Genomic DNA, 24,971 nt, shown 5'->3' on the forward strand with positions numbered 1-24,971 from the left:
TGGATATTGCTCGGTTGCACTAAAGCCCCAAAAATAGGCAATCGAAGGTTACAGAGTTCAACTACTACAAGAATACACAAGAAAGAGACTTCTCTCTTCGGAGGAACCACAGATCTACCTCAGACTCACAACGAATCAACAGACCACATCCTTAACCTCAACACATGAGGACTCTAGGTATCACTCAAGAATATACCAGTATTCAGTGGTTAACAACCTTCCAAAATACACATCGAATGAGATGATCGATTACAAGAAAATAGGGAAACAGAAAACCCTAACTCGAGAGAATAGAAGAACACTCTCGAATCTCACTCAAGAGTCAGACAAAATGAAAAGTCGCTTAGCCAAACGAATCGTCAAATCCCATATATATCACCAAAAATGTAATCCTTCATCCTACGGTAGGAATAAAGCCAGGTGTCATCATTAGGCAGAATGCCATTTATAAAATTGCATTTTGATAACACGTTTTAATAGCTGAAAATATGGAAGCACCAATATCATAGTTCGAGTCACAACAATCTCCACCTTGCTACCATATTTTCTGGTTTAGTGCTGTCAGGAGACAATATCACTTTCTCCTTTCATTTGCTCCAAGTACCTGCAATTTATCACATAGAATTAATAGATAATGTCTTCAAACAGTTTTTAAATTTGTTCAAAGGTATTATCTTTGTTCCCATATCAGATGGGTTATACTGAGTAAGTACTTTACCAATTTTCAAAACACCTTCTGAAATAATGTCTCTAATAAAGTGATACTTAATGTCTATGTGTTTAGTCCTATCATGATACATGAGATTTTTACTAAGATGTATAGCACTTTGATTATCAAAATATAATGTTGCATTTTCATCAAAAATTCCAAGTTCTTTAAGTAATCCACTTAACCATATTCCTTCTTTAAAAGCATCAGAAGCAGCAATGTATTCTGCTTCAGTTGAGGATAAAGTTACAATCTTTTGTAATTGTGATTTCCAACTAATTATTGTACCACATAAGGTAAAGAAATAGGATGAAGTTGATTTCCTATTATCCCTATTTCCAGCGAAATCAGAATCAGTAAATCCCTTTAAGGTTACCCCTTTTTTGTTCATTTTAAACACAAGACCCAAGTTTGCAGTACCCTTTAAGTATCTTAAGAGCCATTTTAAAGCATTCCAGTGTTCTTCCCCAGGGTTACTCATAAACCTACTTAATATGCTAATACTAAAAGCAAGATTAGGTCTAGTACATACCATTAAATACATCACAGAACCAATAATATTTGCATAAGGTACTTTTGACATTTTATCAGATTCTTCAAGAGTTTTGGGACAGAGATCAGAGGTTAGCTTAAAATAATTTGCAAGAGGCAGAGACACAGATTTACAGTCAAACATGTTGAATTTTTTTCAAAATCTTTATCACATAATCATATTGATTCAGAAATAACATCTTTTTTCTCTTTCTTTATAAATTTGCATGCCAAGAATCTTTTTAGTATTTTCAAGATCTTTCATGTCAAATTCAGATTTAAGTTATTGCTTAATATATTCAATTTCAGATTTATCACAACTTGCAAGCAACATATCATCCACATAAAGTACAAGATAAAGAAAATGTTTACTTCCTTTACCTCTACAATACAAACATGTATCATAATTGTTCTTTTGAAAACCAAGTTTCAATACAAAAGAATTAAACCTTTTGTACCACTACCTAGGAGCCTATTCCAGACCATACAGAGACTTCTTTAACAGGCACACAACATTTTCTGGATTTCCTTTCACAAACCCAACCGGTTGTTTCATATAAATTGTTTCTTCCAGATCACCATAAAGAAAAGCAGTCTTAACATCTAACCGGTCAAATTTCCATCCAAATTGAGCAACTAAAGCAAGTAAACATCTGATTGTAGTGTATTTAGCTACATGAGAAAATATTTCAGTTTAATCTATACTTTCCTTTTGTGTGAACCCCTTTGCAACTAATCTAGCCTTATACCTAAGACTATTATTTCCCCCGTCACCTTCTTTTATCTTATAAATCCATTTACAGTCTATAAGCTTTTGACCTTTTGGCTTCTCAACTAATTTTCAGGTTTTATTTTTAAGAAGTGAACTCATTTCATCTTCCATAGCTTCTATCCAATGCTTAGAATCTTTACAATTTATGGCATCTTCATAAGTGTTAGGCTCATTTTCAGTTTGTTCTTGATAGGTAAATAATGAAACAAAATCATCATAATCATATCTTGCAGGTGGTTTAGTCTACCTTCTTTCCCTATCTCTAGTTAATTGATATTCTTCAATAGGATAGGTTGGATTTTCAATCTGGTCATTAGTGTTATTATGCAGATTATTTTCAGTTTCATTTTCAGCATTATTTTCTGCATTAATCATTTCTGGTACAACAGGTACATGGGTTTTTCCTTCAATCTTAGGAGGGTCCACCTCAATTCAAAAGTCAAATTATGTTTTCCTTCTAGGCATGGCATAAGGGATTCATTAAAGACAACATCTCTTCTAACAATCACCCTATACCCTTTCTCATTTTTAACCCACAATCTATACCCCTTCACATTTTCACCATAACCCAGGAAAACACATTTAAGTGATCTAGGTTCTAATTTTCCAATATTTTGGTGTGCATAAGCAGCACATCCAAAGGTTTTTAAATGTGAATAATCAACAGAATTTTTAGTCCACACCGATTCTACTTCAAAGTTTAGGGCAGAAGTGAGTGTTCTATTAACTAAATATGCAGCTGTTTTTACAGCTTCACCCCAAAATATTTTTGGCAATCCAGAACTTAATAGTATGCATCTAACTTTAGTAAAGTTCTGTTCATTCTTTCAGCTATGCCATTTTGTTGAGGTGTATAGGTGACAGTGAGATATCTTAATATACCATGTTCTTTACAGAAGTTATTGAACTCATGATTACAAAATTCCAGACCATTATCTGTTTTTAATATTTTTATCTTGTGATCGGTTTGATTTTTTATTTGTGTTTTCCAGTCCCTAAAGACTGAAAAAGTCTCATCTTTAGATTTTAATAAGAAAATCCAGATTTTTCTTGATGATTATCATCAATGATCAAAGGATAATATTTAAAACCTGAAAGAGTACACACAGATATAGGTCCCCATAAATCAGTAGGCAAGTACTCGAGAATTTGTTTAGTTTTATGAGTTCCAGGCAGAAAAGGAAGCTTAACCTATTTACCAATCACACATTGTTCATAATGACCAATATCACCAAGCCTTTGTTTGCCAAAAATTCCTTTGTTTTCTAAAGCCTTTAAACTTTTCTTGTCAATGTGGCCAAGTCTTTCATGCCATAATTTTGCAAGAGAAAAATTTTCAGCTAAAACAGTAGCAGTTAAGCCAAGTAAAGGTTTAGCTTTAAGAAAGTAAAGTTCATGTCTCTTAGGAGTGCTAATGACTAGATCATTGCCCCTAAGAATTTCAATATGTCCATGACCTAGTTTTATGTTGAACTCTATATCATCCAACATTCCTAGAGACACTAGATTTCTCTCAAGTTTAGGAACATATCTGGTTCCTTTTAGAAATAGAACCTTCCCATTGTCAGGTAACAATTTAATAGTACCTATTCCATTTACTTTACATGTCATATTGTTACCCATTATGACTTGCCCACCAATAGTTTTTTTCAATTTCAAGAAAACTATTCTTATTAGGGCACATATGAAATGAACAGCCTGAATCAAGAATCCATTCATCACTTAGTCTCTTGTTCCCATTCACAAGGACCAAGCCATCTTCAATATTATCTTTGTTATACACTAAGACAGCATCCCCAACTTCATATTTCTTTTCTTTTGACTCATTTTTCTTTTTGTAATAGTCTTTGATAAAATGTCCCTGTTTTCCACAATAAAAACATTTCTTACCTTTGGCCTTGCTTTTAGACTTACCCTTATCACCCCATTTTTACTTATTATCAAATGAAGCTTTTGAGTAATAGTTGGATTTACTAAAGCCTTTTCCTTTTGCCAATAAGGTATCCCCATTATGATTTTCTATGGTCTCAGATTTGATTTCTAGGGCCTTATTTTTTAGGGCATTAATCATTATTTCTGTAGTCAGTTCATCCCTACCATATTCCAAGGCAACCTTGATATCTTTATATTTATCACTAATGGAGTTCAACAAGATCATAGCCAACTGATCTTGTGAAAGTTTTTCATCATAGTTGGTCAAATCTTGAGTCAATTATGTAAACCTATTCAAGTTATCATCCAAATCAGTGGAAGGGTTCATCTTAAAAGAAAAGAGTTCTTTTAACAGATAACATTTGTTTGGGATGGTTTTTGTCACATACTGTTTTTCTAATTTAGTCCACAATTCAGAAGCTATCTTGGTTTCACCAATAGTTCTTATCACATTCTCAGACAGATACAAGAAGATAGTACTCCAGGCTATCTCTTCTAATTCAACCTTCCTAGTAGGGTTCATTTCTTGAGGCCAAGTGTCATCGAAAGCCCTAACACATCTCATTTGCATTAGTATAGCTTTCATCTTTTGACTCCACATATTGTAATAAATTTTTCCATCGAATTGTGCAACCTCAAATTTAGCAGTAGCCATTTTCTTATGTCACACGGAATGTACAAGTTCGAGTCAAAAGATCACACCACAGTATACACTGGACACACAACAATATCAACACAAATTCAAAATATTGTTCAAGAAGACACAACACAAGCAAGTTTAAATCACATATATAATATGCATATCAAATCAAGGACACAATAACAGAGGGCAGAAATTTTAGGTTTCTGAAATTCCTCCTTCAAGATTCCCCAGATACACCCCCAAACTGGGCTTTTCTCAGATTCCCAAGACCTCGCAGGAGTCTTTGGACAAAGACTAGGCACCAGTGGGTAGTTTTTGTATGGTTAATCAAGGGAAAAAAATCGAAACACACAAATTTCGGAAAGTAAACTTTACAAAATTAAAAGATCTCACCCAACAGTATAAAATACTCAAGGTCCTTCAATACTGCTTAATAGCAGTTCCAAAAATTTTAGATCTGCAGCATATCGATTCCCTCCTTCAAAGATCCAGGTATCTTGCCCCAATTCAACACTCTGATACCACTGAAAGAGGGCCAAAAACCCACACAATAAGTTGCAAGATACAATCGATCAAAATAACAGAAATTAAACTTGCAGAAAATAAAGAACACAACAAGATTTTTCAGTCGAAATCCCAGAGGTTCAGTGACTAAGCACCTAATTTCCTATTGAGCATCCAATCGAAAGTGGATATAGCTCAATTGCACTAAAGCCCCAAAAATAGGCAATCGAAGGTTACAGAGTTCAACTACTACAAGAATACACAAGAAAGAGACTTGTCTCTTCGAAGGAACCACATATCTGCCTCAGACTCACAACGAATCAACAGACCACATCCCTAACCTCAACACATGAGGACTCTAGGTATCACTCAAGAATATACCAGTATTCAGTGGTTAACAGCCTTCCAAAATACACATCGAATGAGATGATCGATTACAAGAAAATAGGGAAACAGAAAACCCTAACTCGAGAGAATAGAAGAACACTCTTGAATCTCACTCAAGAGTCAGACAAAATGAAAAGTCGCTTAGCCAAACGAATCATCAAATCCCATATATATCACCAAAAATGTAACCCTTCATCCAACGGTAGGAATAAAGTCAGGTGTCATCATCAGGCAGAATGCCATTTATAAAATCGCATTTTCATAACACGTTTTAATAGCTGAAAATATGGAAGCACCAATATCATAGTTCTAGTCACAACAAATATATTTCATAAAGAGCATAACCTGCTACAACCATGGTAAATGGCAAGATCATTAAGAGCACTCAGCGCTACTCCTCCTGTCAAACAAATCAATGCCCCTGAAACCACTCTAAAACCCCACGATTTTGTTTGTGCTCCTTTCGCTGCCGTGGCGTGTGAGTGTAGTGAAGGTGCCGCGGCGAATCTGCTGTTCATTAGGGACATAACCTTTGACCCACCATCTCTCTCTCTCTCTGTCTGTAAAGTAATTTAATTTAATTTAATTTATTTATGATAGTTATTTACGATTACATATTCGTATAATAAAATATTCTACATATAAATAATAATAAAAAAATTTCATTTTTTAATCACATAATTACTATTGAAAACATAACATTTTCAAATTAAAGGCCACCAAACTGCCCTGAGGGGGGTAACCTCCGTTTGATAGCCATTATTTTTTATTTTTTAGAAAATAAATTTTGTAATAGTAATTTTTGAAGAATGTATGGTTAAAAAAAAAATTAAATTTATATGCAAATTATTTTATTGTATGAATGTATGATTAAATATTAGTTTGAGAAAAAATAATTATGAAAAAAATGAATGACACAAAGGGGCTTACTAAGTATAAGTGAAATGTTTATTTATTTTCACCATGGTCATCCAATCTAACGTTTCACCATGATCATTTGATTTCATATAACATTTCACTATGGCCATTTAACTTCTTTTCATCCTTTTTCATTAATTTTAAAAGGGTTAAAACGGTAACTTTGCATTATATTTATAAGATAAATTAAAAAATCAATTAAAAAATTATATAAAAAAAGTCACTTAAAAAATAAAATAAAATAAAAACTTTTGTTAAACAAAACATTTTTAAAATAAAATAAAAACTTATTTTAGAAAAACGTTACTTAGATAAATAAAATGAAATAAAAACTAAATTAAAAAAAAGTTTTTAAAATAAAATAAAAACATTTATCTTTTTAATTTATTTTATATATATAATGCAAAATTACTATTTTGCCACTTTTAAATTAGTGAAAAGAATGAAAAGAAGTTGTTTTCATTATTTTGGGTCTGTAAGTGCATTTGCTTAGATATATTTTATTTTATTTACAATTTGTTGGAAAAATTTATAAATTTTTTTAAACTAAAAATGAATTTTTTTTTATCTGAATGGTATGTGCACATGTTAGACGCAGCTAAGACGACTTGGGCTGTTTGATGAGATTATTAGTTGATCCAAACTAATCGTTTATGGACCATCTATTTAGCTTTCTTTTTCTTCAGTTCATTTCAACAGTAAATTAAAATGAAGATATGGAATCGATACCCATCCCAATTTATTACTTCAGTTAATTTTCAAATGAATGAAAAATGGTCGATCGTCATGGAGCTAGACAGGTGAGGAGAATTTATTTTTGCAATTTTTTTACCATCGACTACATCGCATACTAACATGTATCGTATTTTATAAAATGTTCTCAATGTTGATCACTCTAAATACAAGATAAATTTGTGATTTTTATTTCCCAACTATTCTTTTGGTTCTATTGATAAAGATTACTTTTGAAGAATATTTGCGAGAGTGAAAATAAAGCATCTGATTAAGTCGATTCTAATGTGAATTATTTTTGAGTCATGATGGTGATATTTTAGGATGATGACATATTTACTTCAAAGACAATTGCTACACACTATAATCTCACTATTATGCACATATCTCTCAAGATAGTTCAAGACAATGAACATGAAATTTCATTTACAAACCAGGATCTAATTGCTTTATTTAGTTAAAGAAATGAGGGTGGAAAGTCACAGACTGGCTAGTACACGATATTATCATTCTCTGTGTGTGTGTGTGGTTCTTTATAAAAGATTTGTAGGTCTATCAATTGTTTGACATTATTGGGCTGTGATGCCAATATAATTTGCCCAGCCCAATGTCTGAAACCCAACAAATTCAAATTGAAATTAGCCCTAATGTACAAATTTCCTTTTCATTTTTATTCACTCGTTCCCGTCCTTTTCATTTTCATTCACTCGTTTCCGGCAAATACGCTTCTTCGTCGAAGGCGACCCCGTTCCTGGCGACCCCAGAATCTTAACTCGCTCCCGACAACGTTATTAGTAATCAACCCCCAGAATGAGTGGGTTTCTCTTTTTGTTTGGTAGATAACCTTTTACCGTTTTTGGGTTTCAGTTTTACCGTTTTGGTCACAGATCAACTCCTATATCCTCAACGATGGTATGATTCAGCTTACTCTTCTTCCAAAATGGATTTTCGTTTTCACGAGATCTGACAGCCATTTTGTTTTTTTTCTTTTTTTTTAGTTTTGTTTTTTTAGGTTTCAGTTGCACGACGTCTTTATGGGTTTTAGCTACACGATTTTCTTTTTCCCTACCATTTAGACGGGAAGTCATCAAGGCACAAACACTGCTGATTGCTGTTGTATTTATTTGGTTATATGTGATCTTGTTAGAGTGGCGATTTACTGTACAGAAATTGTTCTTTGTGGTTCAGTTTTTAGCTACATCTTATCACGACCATGTCGCCCCCATTCAGCTATACAGTCGTCTTTTGATTATGCTATTTCATGTGAACTTAGATTATGCTACTTCCTATGAACTTAGATTATGCTATTTCCTGTGAATGTACTATATTGCATAATAGTATTACATGACGTAGTTTGAGAATCAATGCATTGTGAATGTACTGTATCATATAATCGTATTAATTAAGCAAGCTGAGCTTTGGGTGTTTTTCGATTTCGATACAAATCTTCCACAGCTGTAATATTGAATGGCTGGAAAGAATAAGGGTATCTACCATAGTTGTCGAGATCTTGGGCATCAACTGTATGACTGTCCAAAAAAAATGTCCTAACTCTTTACAAGGAATTGTAAAAATGATGGAGGTTGAAAAGAAGACGAACAACATAGGCCGAATATTCTTGTGTTGTACAAAAGATTGTGGATATTTCGACTGGAATGACGGGAAGTCCTTGAAGAAGAAACCCTTGCCGTTTGAAGGACAATCCAATAATTATTGTGATGGAATGCAATCAAGCCTCGTTGGGACGTCTCCAAGCAAAGCTAAAGCACCAATGGATGACTTGTTGAAAAGTGTTGCCGAATTAAAGATAGAAGAAGAGGATGTTGAGATATCATTCAACATAACTATCCGGAAGGGAAAGGGGAAGTTGGAAGATATTGCCAAGGGAAAGCGTAGGGAGGAGAACTGATTTTTATGTTTATGTTTATGTTTATGTTTTTGTGTCTTATGTAGTTGTAGCTATCCGTCGAACTTATGTAATCGGATATTTCAACGACACTTATGTTTATGTTAATGTTGAGCCACATTTTAATTCCACGGTTCTATGTTTATGTTCACTGGACGCTTGAGAAGCTTAAATTTTGGGCATATTATCTGACAAATAATGTTATGGGGAATTTTGCTTCAATGCAAATGGGCATGCATCAACAGAGTAAGATTAATGTTCCTTTTTTTGTTTTTATATTTAGTTCACCGTAAGAAAATACTTGAGCAGTTGAGAACAATTCTATCTTTTTTTAACCAAGTGACTACCATGGTATAATTTAGAGAGAAAAGCAGGATCAGAGACTTTACATGCTTAACTAAGATTATTGCTGATTACATTTCCATGCCTTTCTTGTAATGTCCCCTAACAAATATTATTTTGACTCTGTCTTAATATCAATTATTTTGACGTAGTCCATAGTATCTATACCCACAACCCATTCATAACCGTAATAGACACGAAAGGAAAAACTCGTAATAGATAATTCGAGCCACATAACATTTAGATTCTGCCTGAGTTTACAAAATATTAGAACCTGAATATTACAAAATAATAGACAATTGGGGCTACCTTAATAACGTTATTACAAAATTTTCACCCAAAAACTAGAACCAAATTTGCTCAAAAGTACCCCACTTATTCATATAACATGAATGAACGAGCATGAATGGAAATGATAGTTCTGCAAACCTCATTCACGATTCCATCACCTCCAACACAGATAATACCTAAAACTAAATAAGATCATGGAATTGGGTAGTTAAACACATTAGGAAAGCTGGATCAAACAATTACCAAAAGGGAAAACAATGTAACAGTACCATCAGAACATGTTCTTTCTCTGTACACTGGCTGCAAGTTTCTTAGCATGACCAGCGGATTTTTTTTTTACCACCTTCCACATCAAAAGAAATAGGTTAAACGCCTTTAGTGTAGAAGAACACATTCAAAACAATAGATTCTCCCTACAAACGTTCAATAACATCAACGCTCTCTTGTGTTACAAAAAGTTGGTGTGTTTGAGAAGATGAAATGCAATGATCTTCAGCCTTGTCATCATTTTTTGTGTTCAATACATTTTCTTCCGATCCACTACACTTAAGCGAAAGTGTTGAACTTGTTGGAACCTGTACATGATGTAAACAATAAGTTGGTTAAAAGGCAATTGACTGATTATACAATTGAGATAAGAGTAATGCAGAGATAGTAAGACCTTCTTTCGACCCTTTGGTTTTTTTGAATTCACCTCCAACGGACTCTTTTTGCGCAACTTTCTGGGGGCACCTTTTCTTTTTGTAAGCTTCGGGTCCCAAATGTGGATGCTTTCATCATTTTTGAGCTTCAGGTACGTGCACAACCGAGTTACCACAATTTGATTTAGATAATTGGTTTGTTTGGGATTCAATCCACCCCAATAGATGATTGGACTGTTCTTCATTTAGCGCTATCAAGTCTGCCATCTTCGTAAAAGTGAGACACAACCTCTCGTACCTTAATTGCTCAGCTGTACAAACCAAACCATCGTATGTCGTTGGGACCCGCATATATGGTCGACTAACATCTCGCCTCCATCTCCGCAAGACATACTTATCGGGAAGCAATTGTACGTTATTCCGAATTAAAACCGATATTGAGTGTTTGCAAATGATACCTCGGAACTCAAACAAATGACAATTGCACTCAATCTCACAACTGTCACTAAGGAATTTCACTATAAATATTCTTTTCTACATTCCTTCACTAAGAATGATATCCTCACGTACTTCGTTTTCCCAGAACAGTCTGTCATAGATAAAACGTCACAGTAGACCTTCCCCATGAACTCTTGTTGGAACTCTCTAAATTTCGTGATAGTGTACACAACTTGAAATTGTTTCTCCATATCGTACTTAGTGGCACATGGAATCATTTGAGAAAATGATCTGAAATTAGCCTGAAATTCTTTCTCCACTTTAGTTCTCAACACTCGCTCATATTGCTCTACAAAAAGCTTCAAAGAAGTCTTCGAATGCACATAGCCATCGAAGAATGCATTCATGCTCTCACTCCTTTGTGTGGTTGACATATCTGCCCAAAATGTAGTGTGCAGGTAGCATGGTACCCAACGAGTTCCCTCTTCATAGAGTCCACTCAACCAATCAAGATCTCGTGATTCAAACTGATCAAGCATATTCAACCAGCCTTCCTCAAATTCTTCACAACTTAATGTGTCGTAGACTAACACATGTATAGCATGCATTATTGGACCTTTGGCTTTGTGATAGCCAAACTTCTCTGGCAACTTCTTTAGTATGTGCCATAAGCACCATCTATGTTTCGCCTTCGGAAAAATAATTTGAATAGCATTTTGCATAGCTCGATCTTGATCTGTAATAATTCCATTAGGAGCTTGACCATTCATGCATTCCAACCATGTCCGAAACAACCAAACAAATGTGTTAGTATCCTCATTTAAACCAAACCATAGCCAAGAAGAGTTGATTGCCCATGGTGATTGACCCCCACGCAAGGAGCAAAGTGCATATCATACTTGTTCATAAGGTATGTGGTGTCAAAAGTAACAACATCTCCAAATTCTTTATACGCTTCACGACATCTATTATCTACCCAAAACACATTTCTCAACCGACAATCATCATCTAAGTCCATATTAAAGAAAAAACCAGGATTACATGACTACATTTTTGCGAAGTAAGCTTGAATTGCAAGGGCATCCCCTTCCCCTAGTCTTAAACGTCGCACTTTCTCGATGAAGTTTCTGCAATCTTTCAAACACATGTTATATTATCAAAACCACCTGCCTCCATTACAGTTGAATTAAAGCTTTTATGCAATGGTATGCCTGCTATGTCATTTACCTCAAGTCGTCTTTTGACACGTTCACTAAGTTGCCTATTACATCTATACAACTTGAACTTAGATGGGCTTGTTTTATTGTTATGCTCTAAATGTACCATGTTCATTCGAAATATTCCACATGCATCAGAACACGCAGTCAACCTGGCTTTACACCCAATTTGAATTGTTGGTGGAGGATTCAATGATGTGCTTTTATTATGATTTCGTCACCCTTCTCGACTACAGGTAAAACTCACATACCGTACTGACCCATTATCTCCCCTCTTTGTATTTCATTTTCTAACAGGAAATCCTACTTGATAAGCGTATCTCTTATAAAATTTGAATACCTCGATGTCGTCCACAAATTTCATACCAACCGTAGGCACGATTATCTCATTTTCAACACCTACCATTTCCTTGGCCAAACCGTCGTCACCTACAATATTAGACGACTTCAAATCCACTCCTTCAAGAATGTCATCATCCACTTCTGCAATAATGAGGTTCCACATTATGAGGTGAAAGATTGCAGAAACAACTGTTTTAATGAAGTCAATGTAGTGATATGCAACTATGCTACATTCCAGTTTTTTATCAAAACAGTCAGACAATTCCTATATTGTAAAATGACCATTTATTGTCATTAGGTATGTGACAAACGTATAACTGCAAACTTCACGAATGAACAAAGCATATCGTGGTCGGTAATCTCAGCAACCATGTTGTCTGAAACTGACCCTCCTTCAATATACCTGTCATTCTCTGTAGAGGCGGAGGAAGAAGGAAAATCATGTGTTAGTTTTGTACATGGTTATCTAATTGGTAAACCGTGAGATTTCGAATGGAGAGGAAAACGTGATTTACCATTTGAGCCTGTGATATCTGCAAATCCATCGTTGTTGTCTTCAACTCGACCTGCTACCATATCAGGGAATGAGAAAAATTGCTCTGCAAGCCCTTCCATTACATGGGTGATGACTGCGTTGAAGGTGTTGTCTGTGTTGAAGGTGTCGTTGTCTCCGGGAACAGGGTCGACTGTGGCGTGAGTTGCCTCTTCTGAGAGCGGAAGGGTTCAATGTGGTAACTGGGAATGAAAATGAAAGAAAAATTCGCAATTTTTTACTGCGTTGAAGATACTAGAGTTGTCGGGAATGGGGTCACCTTCGAAGAAGAAGCGTATTTGCCGAGGAACAAGTGAATGAAAATGACAGTGGCGTGAGTCGCCTCTTCCAGGAGCGGAAGGGTTCAATGTGGTAACTGGGAATGAAAATGAAAGGGGAATTCGCAATTTTAGACTGCATTGAAGATTCTGGAGTCGCCGGGAATGGGGTCGCCTTCCACGAAGAAGCGTATTTGTCGGGAACGAGTGAATGAAAATGAAAATGACGGGAAAGAGTGAATGAAAATGAAAAGGAAATGTCTGTATGGTAGGGCTAATTTCAATTTGAATTTGTTGGGTTTCACACATTTTTTATTTCCTTTTTATTGTTTGGTCTTGTTCTCACTTGTGAGAAATTGGGTAAAAAAAATGCCACCTTAGCATTTTTGGACACCTTTATGAATTGGCTTATGTACTCATAACTTTATTGTAAAAGAATCGTCTTTTTCAATGTATTTTTTCCCCACAACTTTTAAGCAATTGATCGAAATATCCCTTTAACAAAATATGTCATGGAAAATGCTATTGCGTTGCTACATAGTGTTTGTATGAGCATTTTATCATTATCTTGGAATGAGTAACAAGATTTAATTTGGTAGATAAAATGAACCACATTGACCATATTGGTTCTAAAGGGAAATGAATATTGCTGGAAAGTTCCCTATATTCATTTTTAGTGTAATTATATTCACACAACATTTTTTTACTTTTGCACAACATTATAATTACAAGCACAATTTTCAATATTTGCCTACATTTGCTATAATGTTTTCAACTTTTTTCTCATCGTATTGTTATTATTAATCTTCAATTAATTAACATATTTTCGATTTTTATCTAAATATTCTACTAACTTGTATTGGAAAGAGAGGCAAATATTTTGTTCAACTTTTGTATAAGTTATTTATTTCGGTTATTTAAAAATACAAGAGATAGATATATTTTTTCTTTCCTCATAACAAATATTTTGAACGAAAATCATCTCTATGTATAGAGAAGATGTGAAAATTAATAGAGGGTTAATGATAATTTTTTTTTTCAAGAAAGCTGAGAACTTAAATGTAAAAATAAGAAAAGTTTAGAGATATTCATTGCAATTAAAATGGGTGTAGGTAACAAAAATTGTGGTGTGAATATATTTACCCTTCTTTTTATTATAAAAATAAAAGATTTATACAACTTAAAGAAAGAGAAAGGAAATAAATCAATACACAGAAATGACACAATGAACTCTGCTAACAGTGTACAGAAATGAGAAATATTAATCTGCTGCTAAGGTCATGAGATTGAAAATGAATATACTGCTGAAAGCATGGGATTGATTGGAATTCTTTCATGATTTGCAAAATCCGCCATGGTAGTTGAGTTCATAGAATTTGCTTCATGCAGTAAGCAAGCGAAATGGCTTAGGAATTCATCAAGGGAGATTCCTATTTGGCTTAAATCGATGCCACAAGTTTCCATCCATTGTGATATGAAGCATCTTTGTCTAATGCTTGTATTCATGTCTATAATCTAGACATATTGAGTTAAGATACAACTCGATTAGACAATTAATAACAGATGGTAACAATTGATTATTTAAAGTCAAGTCAAAATTTGACAGCTCATTCAACGAAAAGCCTCGTAAGTGATTTAGTTTGAAAAATGTCAAAGGGAATGAAACTGTGGGCAGCTAATGACCATGAATGATAAAACTCAACCTAACATTTAAAACATCAAGTTCTAAGATTCAACGAGTAAGGTACATCATGCATCTGATTTCAAACACAAATATTTTATCCCCAAGAGAAAGTATTCGGTAAATGAAACAAAAAATTAGAGGTTAAATTATCTAGCTCTTATATTCATATAGTAATTTATAGAATATACGAATGACATGATATCATCTTCAAAGTATTTTGGCCACAACTTAAGATAATCATGAATAAAAAATATAGGACACATGGCTTATCACATATCAATTTTATCAACACTTAAAGATTATCAAACTTGCGTAGGGAATACATCCGGTTAACCATATGGGGTCACTAGTTCAAAGCCTAGTTACCACACACCACCTTGGTTTAGCGTTTAGTGAACTTATATGAAAGTTTTTTCGAACGCCGTATTTTGAAAAAGATGGATGACTATTAGAGAAAATTTTCAAATAATGTTGTCTCGTACATTAGTACGTTGGCTCAAAGATGAATATACAAATCAAGTAACAATAGATCAAGGTAAAAAGCACATGTTATGAAACTTGATGAAGGGGACACCATTCGTATGAGCAAAAGATGAAGAAGTATGTCCTCCGGGGCATATCCCAGTTGTACAAAGAACAAGGGTGAGGTATACTCAATTTTGTTGGTAGCCGCATTATAGGGTTCAATTTCTGAAACATGAATTGAAAACTTTTTATGGGTACCAGCGTACAGACAGCTTTTGTTCCTTGGTCTGCTGGAGCATATATCACGATTAACCTTTCTCACGATATTTCAGGGACGAGGTGGTGGGGGATCCTTAAAGTTGGGGTTCAACCTTTTAAAAGATGAAGAAGTATAATGCGGACAAATATAGATTAAAGGAGAGCATCATCATGTGTCTTGGAATCTATAATGGAGTTGTTTATCTTCACCAACATATAGGAGATATTGAAAATCCAAAATCTAATTACTCAATTGTCTGAAGATAAGAAACTCAGATTAAAATAAAAATGCATATTTATTTTACATAAAGTACATTTTTGCCAAAATAATCCATATGTATACATGCAATTTAATTACTTCAAAGATACAGGGAGGTATTGTTACAAACATACATCTAATGAATTGAACGATGTTACAAAGTGTGCATTGTAAATAATTTTCACTGAAATAAAATCAATGGATGCAGAAAGTGTTGGGAAATAAAAAGAGTCGAGATTATATATGTGGCACGATATGAAGTATATGATTGTAAACAAACAACAAAGAATTAATTGGTAGATGAACGGAGTATTTTCACTCAATTGACAAATATGGAGAAAACAAAATACAAAAAATAAGCCTACACAATTATTCTATTCTTAGTAATACAAACACATGAAAAGAGTTAAGTATTCATAAGGATGTATGCCAAACTCTAAAACTACCACAAAAATGGAAACAAGATAAAAAATAATGTGTAAAGGAAGCAATATTTTTTTTCAATAAAAACACGTAGAATAAAGGAAATAATATTTTTCCAATAAAACCATGTGTAATTAAGAAAAAATTATTTTTCCCAAAAAGAACTTTAACCTAATTTGGGTCAAAAAATTCCAACATTCTCCACCTTAACACAAATTTTGATGCAACTAAAGAAACTCTAAAATTTCTCCACCTAGAAAAATATATTCGACTGCAATGAAAAAAATTCAAACTTTCAATAAGAACCAAACTTTTTCCAACACAAAATACTCATTCTTTTCCATTGTATCCAATATACATATATAAACCCAAACACTTGATTCCCAAAATTCACAAAGAATTATAAATTACCAAACATGTTGAAGCACACACTGTAGTAGAATCAACTTACAATGCTTTCATAGATACCTCTAACTAGTCCCAACACCTTCAAAAATGCTAAAAGCATGTGCAATTAAATCAGCATCCTCGTACCTATCTCTAATTGGTTTATTCCTAGTAGTTAAATACGAATCTAAAATATATCGAATGTGATCAAGTGTTTTATATGTTCCATTTACCAACTTCAATTTGACTCTACCAATACCAACTACACTAAAGGTTCATTGTTACCCACGACAACGACACCTTGCATCACCGTTTCAAACAAATTCCTATTAGGACGCATATGAAAAGCACAAGCTGTATCCAAAATCCACTCCTCGTCAGGTTTGGATTCCATGTTAGAAATCGTAAAAATATCTCCATCACTCAAATAGTTTTCGACTTGTTGGTCTCATTTGAAGTATTTGATTGCTTCCCATGATTTGCAGTCAAATTACTTTTGTTCTGAAATTTGTCATAATCCCTCTTAATGTGTTCTTTTTTCTTGCAATAATAACAAACATGATTACTGAATTTTGACATCGACTTATCCCTTTTTTAATCACCATGAAAAACAAGGCGTTCTCCATCTCTGACCTCAGATTCAACCAGATGCTTCATCTATTTTGAAAATAAAGCATCATACATATCTTCAATGGTGAGAGTATCACTGCTATACAAGATTGTGTTTATAGACGAAGTAAACTAAGTGGACATCGAACATAAAAGGATTAAGGCTAAATCTTCATCATCATATGTTACCTCTAAATTCCCTAAATCAGCAATGATCTCCTTGCCCAGACAGTCAGATGATTTTCCAAATATCCACCTTCTGCCATGCAATGAGAATACAAGCTCTATTTTAGATACAATTTGTCTATCAGACTTTTAGTCATGTACAATTGCTTCAATTTTAACCACAACGTAGCTGCCATTTTCTCTTTCAAAACTTCCTGAAAAATATTGTTAGAGAGATGAAGATGGATTTGTGAAAGTGCATTTCGATCCTTACGTTGTTTTTTCTTCGTTGTCCAAGTTGTTAGCATTTTGTCAAATCTCAACAACGCATTATCCAAATCCGTATGAATAAGTATATCTCGCATATTCACTTGCCACAACTAGAATTTTGTATTGCCATCAAAGAATGGAGTTTTATACTTCATGGCTACTATCAATAACAAAAACCTCGAACAAATCACAACCAATAGCTCTGATTCCACTTGTTGGGAACTAAAAAAGATCGATGTAATATATATGACATGATATAAAATATATGATCACAAACAAACAACAAGATTAAAGGTAAAGAGTTAATTGACAGAGGAGTGGAGTATTTTATTCAATTGACAAATATGGAGAAAACAAATACAATAACCGTGCATACACAATTATTCTATATTTCAGTAATACAAAACTTGTAAAAACAGTCAATTATTTATAAAAGTGCATGCCAAACCTTAAAAATACCACAAAGATGGAAACAAGATAAAAAAATAATGTGTAATAAAGGAAACAATATTTTTTTCCAATAAAAACGCAGGGAATAAAGGAAATAATATTTTTCCGATAGAAGCACATGTAACTAAGGAAAAATTATTTTCCCCAAAAAAACTATAACCCAATTTGAGTCCAAAAATCTCCACATTGACACAAATTCGATGCAACGAACAAAGCACCCAAATTTCTCTACTTAAAAAAATATATCTGACTACAATGAAAAGATTTGAACTCTTCAACAAGAACCAAACTTTTACTAACACAAAATACTCATTCTTTTCCACTGTATCCAGTACAGATATATAAACCCAAACATCGAATTCCCAAAATTCAAAAAGAATATAAGTTACCAAACAGTGTTGAAGCACACACTATAGTAGAATCAACTCCTAATACTTTCATAGAATGCCCATGGCTAGTCTCAACACCTTCAAAAAATGCTAAAAGCATGTGCAATTGAATTAGGATCTACGTGCCAATCTCCAGTGGGTCTATCCTTAGCAGTTGAATGATGGAAACATAGGTAATGGTAGCAAAGCGAAATTACCCATATCCTCCAAACTCAACTGAGTAGTATTCTTCAATGTTGACCCTGAACAAAATCCCAAAGATAAAGTACTAAATTGAATCTCCACTATGTACTAAATCAGTACTGACTTTTCTATACAAATTTAGCCCGACCTTGCAAGATGTGTAATTGGAATCTCTTTCGCCCCTCCAATACAACACGAACACCTTTCCGAACTCTTAAAACTTCATCTTCTCTAGAGAACGCATACCTTTTGAATCAAGAGTATTTAATGAAATGAGATGCTTCTTCGAGTCTGGAGTATATCAAACATGATCAAGTATTTTACATATTCCATTCAATAACTTCAATCTGACTTTACCAATACTAGCTATCCTGAGAAAGTTCGTCGTTACCCACAACAACGACACCCGAAATCATCGTTTCATATGTTTCAAACAAATCCCGTTTGGGGACACATATGAAACGGACAAGCTGTATCCAAAATTCACTCCTCGTTAGGTTCGGATTCCATGTCAGAAATCGTCAAAATATCTCCATCATTCAAATAGTTCTCGACTATGTTGGTCTCATTTGAATTATTTGATTGCTTATCATGATTTGCAGTTAAATTAATTTTGTTCTGCAATTTGTCACAATCTCTCTTACTGTGTTCTTTCTTCTTGCAATAATAACAAACTTGATTACTGAAATTTGATCTCGACTTACCTATTCTCTAATCACCATGAAAAACAAGGCATTCTTCATCTCTGGCCTCAAATTTAATTAGATGCTTCATCTTTTCTTTTGAAAAAAAAGCACCATACATATCTTCAGCGTTAAGAGTATCACGACTATACAAGATCGTGTCTCTAAACGAAGTAAACGAAGAGGGCAACAGACATAAAAGGATTAAAGCTAAATCTTTTTCATCATACTTTATCTCTAAAGTCTCCAAATCAATAATGATCTCCTTAAATACAGTCAGATGATCTTCCAAAGATTCGCATTCTGCCATGAAAATAGAATACAACCTCTATTTTGAATGTAATTTGTGTGTCAGACTTTTAGTCATGCACAATTCCTCAAACTTCAACCACAACACAAATGTGGTTTTCTCCTTCAAAACGTCCTGAAAAATATTGCTAGAGAGATGAAGATAGATTTGTGAAAGTGCCTTTCTATCATTTCATTGTTTCTCCTTCGTTATCTAAGTTGTGGATATTTTGCCAAATCAACGCATTATCCAAATTCGTCTATACAAGTACAACTTGCATCTTCACTTGCCACAACTACAATTTTGTAGTGGGATCCAAGAGTGGAATTTTCGGCTTCATGGTTGCCATCAATTACAAAAACCTTGAACAAATTACAACCAATAGCTTTGATACCACTTGTTGGAAAATAAAATAGATCAATATAATATATATGACACGGTATGAAATATGTGATCGTAAACAAACAACAAGAATAAAGACAAAGAATTAAGTGACAGAGAAATAGAGTATTTATTCAATTGACGAATATGAAGAAAAACAAATACAATAACCATGCATACACAACTATTCTATATTTCACTAATACAAAACTTATGAAATGATTCTAGTATTTATGGGAAGTGCACACCAAACCTTAAGAATACCACAAAGATGAAAACAAAATAAAAATAATGTGAAATAAATGAAATGATATTTTTTTTCCAATAACAATGCATGGAATCAAGGAAATAATATTTTTTCCAATAAAAATACGTGTAATTAAGGAAAAAGTATTTTCTTCAAAAAAATCCTAACCTAATTTGGGTCAAAAAACCCAACAGAACTGTCATATATCTGGTGACAATTAGCTTGTAGAAGAATTAGTAATCGCTGTCCTTCTGTCCACCATACTCTTCTTGTTCGATAGTTTCTTCCTGTAATCAAATAAAATTAACCAAACCTTGTACATTAGTAACATATTGTTGTTGTTTATTTTTTAGAAAATGAGAAGGCAAATGATTTCATTTGATTAATTCATAGTGTTTGAGTGAATATTAGAAAAGTGTACCTTTGCTACAGTGAAAGTAATTCCAACTTGAATCTCTCCATGGTAAGTTTTATTTGTGGAGACAACTCTATATTTTTGAGGATGGAGTTCAGCCTTTCCTTTTTCCACCCCCAATTCTATAAGTTCCTTCACGTAGATCCTGCAATGCATTTAGGCTATAGTAAGTCACTGGATTAAATAAGAATAAGATTGAATATAGATTAAAAAATATGCGCATTTGATAAATTCCCTAATGTTTTACGTTGCCTTGCCAAGATAGTCATCTGCACAAAAGGAGTTGTGATCCATGATCTCGAGCACGAGCTTGTATTGATCGTCATTCGCCAATGGAGAATCGACCCTGAACTCAAACTTCTCATTCCATATTGGGCTAAGTCCTTTTTCTGCACATGCATTACATTTTTCTGTAATCATTTCTCAAGTTTTTATTTAACCATTACACTGCTAACGCTCTATTTTTGGGTTATTTATTAATTTTACGCTGTTAAATATACGACGACCCATTTCAAATTTATTATCTTATGTATGATATTATCAATTCCAAAAAATAATATTGAAGTTAAAAAATGGGACTTGAATGATTTTAGTTTCTTGCAATTGGGAGAACTTTTAAGTGGCATGTTAGGCAAGGTATGTTTAAGAAACAAAATAAGTTTAATTTTGTATGTTGTTCTGTATATACAATATGATAAGTGTATTTTATACTCTTATTTGGGTCTAAAAGTATAGTAATTTAATAGTTTTTTTTTAAAGTAACTATAGTCTAGTTCATTTTATATTTCGTTTATTAGATAAAACTCGATAAGTGGAAGTTGAATTGAAAGAAAGAAGCAAAAATTGGCAAAAAAGGATAAAAAGTCAAGTATGGGGACTAAATTGTAACATTTCAATAATGGATTTGGACAATCAAAATGAAGATTGAAGATATTATTGGTTCAATTGAATACAAATAGATGTTGAAGAACCAAAAGAGGTGGAATGGGAAGCGAAGAATTAAAAACTGAGAGAAAAGGAAAGGAGGGACCAAAATGCAATATTTGGAAAGAAGTATAACTGGATACCGCTTGGCTTGAGATTTCAAAAACAGAATCTTAAAACCTTGCTTGAGAGAGTGCCTAGTTTCCTACTGGATTATGGCCTAGGCCAAATCTGGCAAATGCGGGTTGTTTTCTTTTTCATTCAAAATTCTATTTGAAAATAACTATTTGCATGATTTTTGACCTAATTTCACCTCTATAAATATACAACATGGGCAACTAATAGAATACACCTCTCATATACAAATCCTACTACAGTATTTTTCAATTATTATCATTAAATGAAGGTGTAAATTCATAATTTTTGTGAGAGAATTGAAGAATAATTGCAAGAATTCATACGAATGAAGATTAAATCTTGGTTTTTGGGTAAAAAGGAGAAGAAGCAAATGGAGATTCATCAAGAAATTGTTGAAGAGAGTTAAGATTTTTCTTGAGTCGGGGCTAGCATGCTCGTCAACTTTGTAATTTCATACGTCGATCATGAAATTACTACTGCAGCTTGTTACGAATTTTCTCAATTATTGCGAAAATTGGTAATTCTCGATCCTTCTTGAACAATACTTTAAGAGACTTTGCATTGTTCGACGTCTCAAAAAATGTAATTTGCCCAATGTTCAATTCCCATTTTTGTTAGACAATCCCATGTGGGGAATGATTTACTTCCTATTTCGACCATAAACTTATTACACTTCTCAATACTATAAGCTTCGATTGTTCTCCTAAACAATGAAACGATACCTTTGCCCGGATATCTAGTCTTTAGATTGCCTTATATATGGTCCTGATGTGCCTCAGCAAGAACTTCAAATATACCATTTATTATAGATGGTCCTCGATCACTTACAAAGGCAAAATACTCGACTTCTCCTATTACTTCCCTCGGTTTTGTAAAGAACCAACACATTGATAGGTCATTCTCGCTGTTGACTATCCTGAATACAAGAGGGTAAATTTGAATGTTGAAATTTTGATATGTAGCAATTATCAACTTTCTTTGGTTTCTAGCTTTCAGAGTTATACCATTAACTAGAACTGTGGGTCGCATCGCATTTCAAAATCCCCAAATTCATTGTCCAAAAGCTATACAAAAAACTTAAAGCAATCCTCGTTCTCCGTCTCAATAAAAAAAGTCAAGTCAGAATTAGTTGTCCTCATGTTATGGCAATATCAGGGTAATTTTACATAGATTTTCTCAGTGAGGCCATTAAATCTTTCAACGCACATTCTTTAACCTCATAGGCCTTCTGGTAGCTCATGACCACTTCATACTTTCAACAGATATCATTAATGATCTTCGAACATTCGTAAAGTAAATCGTCCGTCGGTCCTAATACTTGTGCATTATCTGTCGACCAATAAACCATGCTCGAGTTTATCTTTGATCATTTTGACAAATTCTCACTTCACAAGTATATCCCCATGTATACTTACGACTTATAAATAACTCATTTGTATTCATCTTAGTTGCTCGCAAATGCCAACAACTATCATCAATGTCCACAATTGTCAACAATGACTTGTTTATCTTTACCTTGAACTCAAAGTTGCTTTTTAATGCTATCCTGCACACAACTTCTTGTAAATCTTTATTTGTTTTAAGCAGTTGCTTCACATGCAAATTCTCATCATCGTGAACCACATGCGAAGAATTAGAGAACGGTCCACTCAATCCAACCTTTGAGCTCTCACTCTGCTTATGTCTCTGACGGGATAAAATAATCAAATCCTCATTTGCAAATTCATTTTCATTCTCATTGTTATGAACTGCAACGAAATTCTGTGTGTAGTAGCAAGATCACAATGAGGAACAAATGTTTCGAGAATAACCACATTATCCTTACGAGCTATCTTCATTGTGTTTTAAAAATCATTGGCATTGTCATCCTCTCTATCCAAATCTTCATGTTCACTTTTGGCAATATCCTTCCTTACTAAAGTCACGCAAAGAGGAGTCATGTGCATTTTGTTTAATTCAAATAGATAATTCACTTTAGCATCAAACGTAACCGTTATAGGTGGAATCGGAATGATGAATGCTCGTTTAATTGAAATCTCAGTTCTATATCGTATTGAGAGGAATTGACATTCAACCCGTTTTATAAACCATGGTACATTCCCACGTATTATGTACTCTCTGTTATGGCAATTGGAATACCATTGCGTATATCACTTGTCTATTTTCATACATATGATCCTTTCATCTAATTCGAAATCATCAAAGTAACAAATCGGGATTACAATCATATCTATATGATGAAACATAATTTTTATTTATAAGAAAAAATAATTGAAAATTCGGCCCTACACTAAGAAATAGAAATTTATTAAAAAAAAAATTACAGCTGATTGTGGGTATGAAACAATTTATACATACAAAAGAATTTTTTCTTATTTATGCTTAAAAAAATTATAGATCAGTTAAAAAATTTATATACGTGTTAATATATGTCGAAATAAGATTTGTCGATTAAAATCGTATACTAATTTAACGAAAACGAAATTAAACTTACGTAAATATACTTACCGATTTGAAGTGATTGATATAAAAAATATTTTTTTGTTAAGCGTTTGATAAATTTATGAGATTTTAAGATTTAAGAAGATCGAATATGAGAGGGTTTTTATTTGTATTGCAATAAACATATAAGAAAATTTAGCTGATTTTGAAATTTTTAATTGGAAAGCTTTCGATTTTCACTTGTTATCTAAAAATGTAGTGTTGTCTTTTAAACAAAACAATGTTTTGTAATTGTATAATTTACTTAACGCATCTTTGTCTTTTACCATCCAAAAGGTCATTGTAAAAGTATAAAACAGTTGAAAAGTTAAAGTGAAAAATATAAGATTTAACCAGGTCATTTTTAAAAGTACCTGATTTTGTGGAGGTGTTGGGAAAGAAGAGTTTGAATTATTATTATTATTATTATTTTTATCTTTTTGGTTTTTTAATTTAGTTTTAATTATTTTATTTATAAAAAAACAAAGTTACCATTTTAGGCCCTATTTGATCAATATTCTTTCAAAAAAATAAATTTTTAAACAGTGATTTGATATTATTTTAACTACACATTCTTCAATTAAAAAAATATTACATATAAATACAAAATTTTTCCTTATTTTTTAACCATACATTTTTCATTAATATACTATTAAAAAATGTATTCTTATGAAAATAATATGGCTCAAACAAGGGCTTACTTCTTTCAATTTGATCAAAATTTATTAAAATTCAATTTTCTATGTTAACTAAAGG

General features: G+C 33.1%; 3 protein-coding genes across 3 annotated transcripts; 1 reads left to right on the forward strand and 2 right to left on the reverse strand.

Annotated features, from left to right (window-relative positions):
- Positions 1 to 7,794: 7,794 nt before the first annotated feature.
- LOC111384758 lies at positions 7,795 to 9,185 on the forward strand. The gene is made up of 3 exons (XM_023009082.1): positions 7,795 to 7,916; positions 7,996 to 8,040; positions 8,584 to 9,185. Exon 3 carries the CDS (start codon positions 8,654 to 8,656, stop codon positions 9,035 to 9,037), a length of 384 nt encoding a protein of 127 aa, XP_022864850.1. The 5' UTR covers positions 7,795 to 7,916; positions 7,996 to 8,040; positions 8,584 to 8,653; the 3' UTR covers positions 9,038 to 9,185.
- Positions 9,186 to 9,884: 699 nt separating this feature from the next.
- On the reverse strand, positions 9,885 to 11,639 carry LOC111384761 (protein FAR1-RELATED SEQUENCE 5-like). Its single transcript, XM_023009085.1, has 2 exons — positions 10,329 to 11,639; positions 9,885 to 10,242 (listed from the first exon to the last, which is right to left on the reverse strand). The coding sequence occupies exon 1, from the start codon at positions 11,514 to 11,516 to the stop codon at positions 10,827 to 10,829; it is 690 nt and encodes a 229-aa protein (XP_022864853.1). The 5' UTR covers positions 11,517 to 11,639; the 3' UTR covers positions 9,885 to 10,242; positions 10,329 to 10,826.
- Positions 11,640 to 20,281: 8,642 nt separating this feature from the next.
- On the reverse strand, positions 20,282 to 21,446 carry LOC111384759 (elicitor-responsive protein 1-like). The gene is made up of 3 exons (XM_023009083.1): positions 20,920 to 21,446; positions 20,679 to 20,817; positions 20,282 to 20,544 (listed from the first exon to the last, which is right to left on the reverse strand). The coding sequence occupies exons 1-3, from the start codon at positions 21,090 to 21,092 to the stop codon at positions 20,491 to 20,493; spliced, it is 366 nt and encodes a 121-aa protein (XP_022864851.1). The 5' UTR covers positions 21,093 to 21,446; the 3' UTR covers positions 20,282 to 20,490.
- Positions 21,447 to 24,971: the final 3,525 nt, after the last annotated feature.

The sequence above is a fragment of the Olea europaea genome, unplaced genomic scaffold (genome assembly GCF_002742605.1).
Source record: "Olea europaea var. sylvestris unplaced genomic scaffold, O_europaea_v1 scaffold2994, whole genome shotgun sequence".
Taxonomy (NCBI): domain Eukaryota; kingdom Viridiplantae; phylum Streptophyta; class Magnoliopsida; order Lamiales; family Oleaceae; genus Olea; species Olea europaea.

Excerpts from the sequence above, each read along its gene's own strand:
- LOC111384758 (XM_023009082.1), top strand. The coding sequence starts at position 8,654 with ATGACTGTCCAAAAAAAATGTCCTAACTCTTTACAAGGAATTGTAAAA.
- LOC111384761 (XM_023009085.1), bottom strand. The coding sequence starts at position 11,516 with ATGAATGGTCAAGCTCCTAATGGAATTATTACAGATCAAGATCGAGCT.
- LOC111384759 (XM_023009083.1), bottom strand. The coding sequence starts at position 21,092 with ATGATTACAGAAAAATGTAATGCATGTGCAGAAAAAGGACTTAGCCCA. Across the intron at positions 20,818-20,919 it reads GACTATCTTGGCAAGGCAAC|GATCTACGTGAAGGAACTTA; the intron begins GTAAAACATTAG and ends AATGCATTGCAG. Across the intron at positions 20,545-20,678 it reads TTACTTTCACTGTAGCAAAG|GAAGAAACTATCGAACAAGA; the intron begins GTACACTTTTCT and ends ATTTGATTACAG.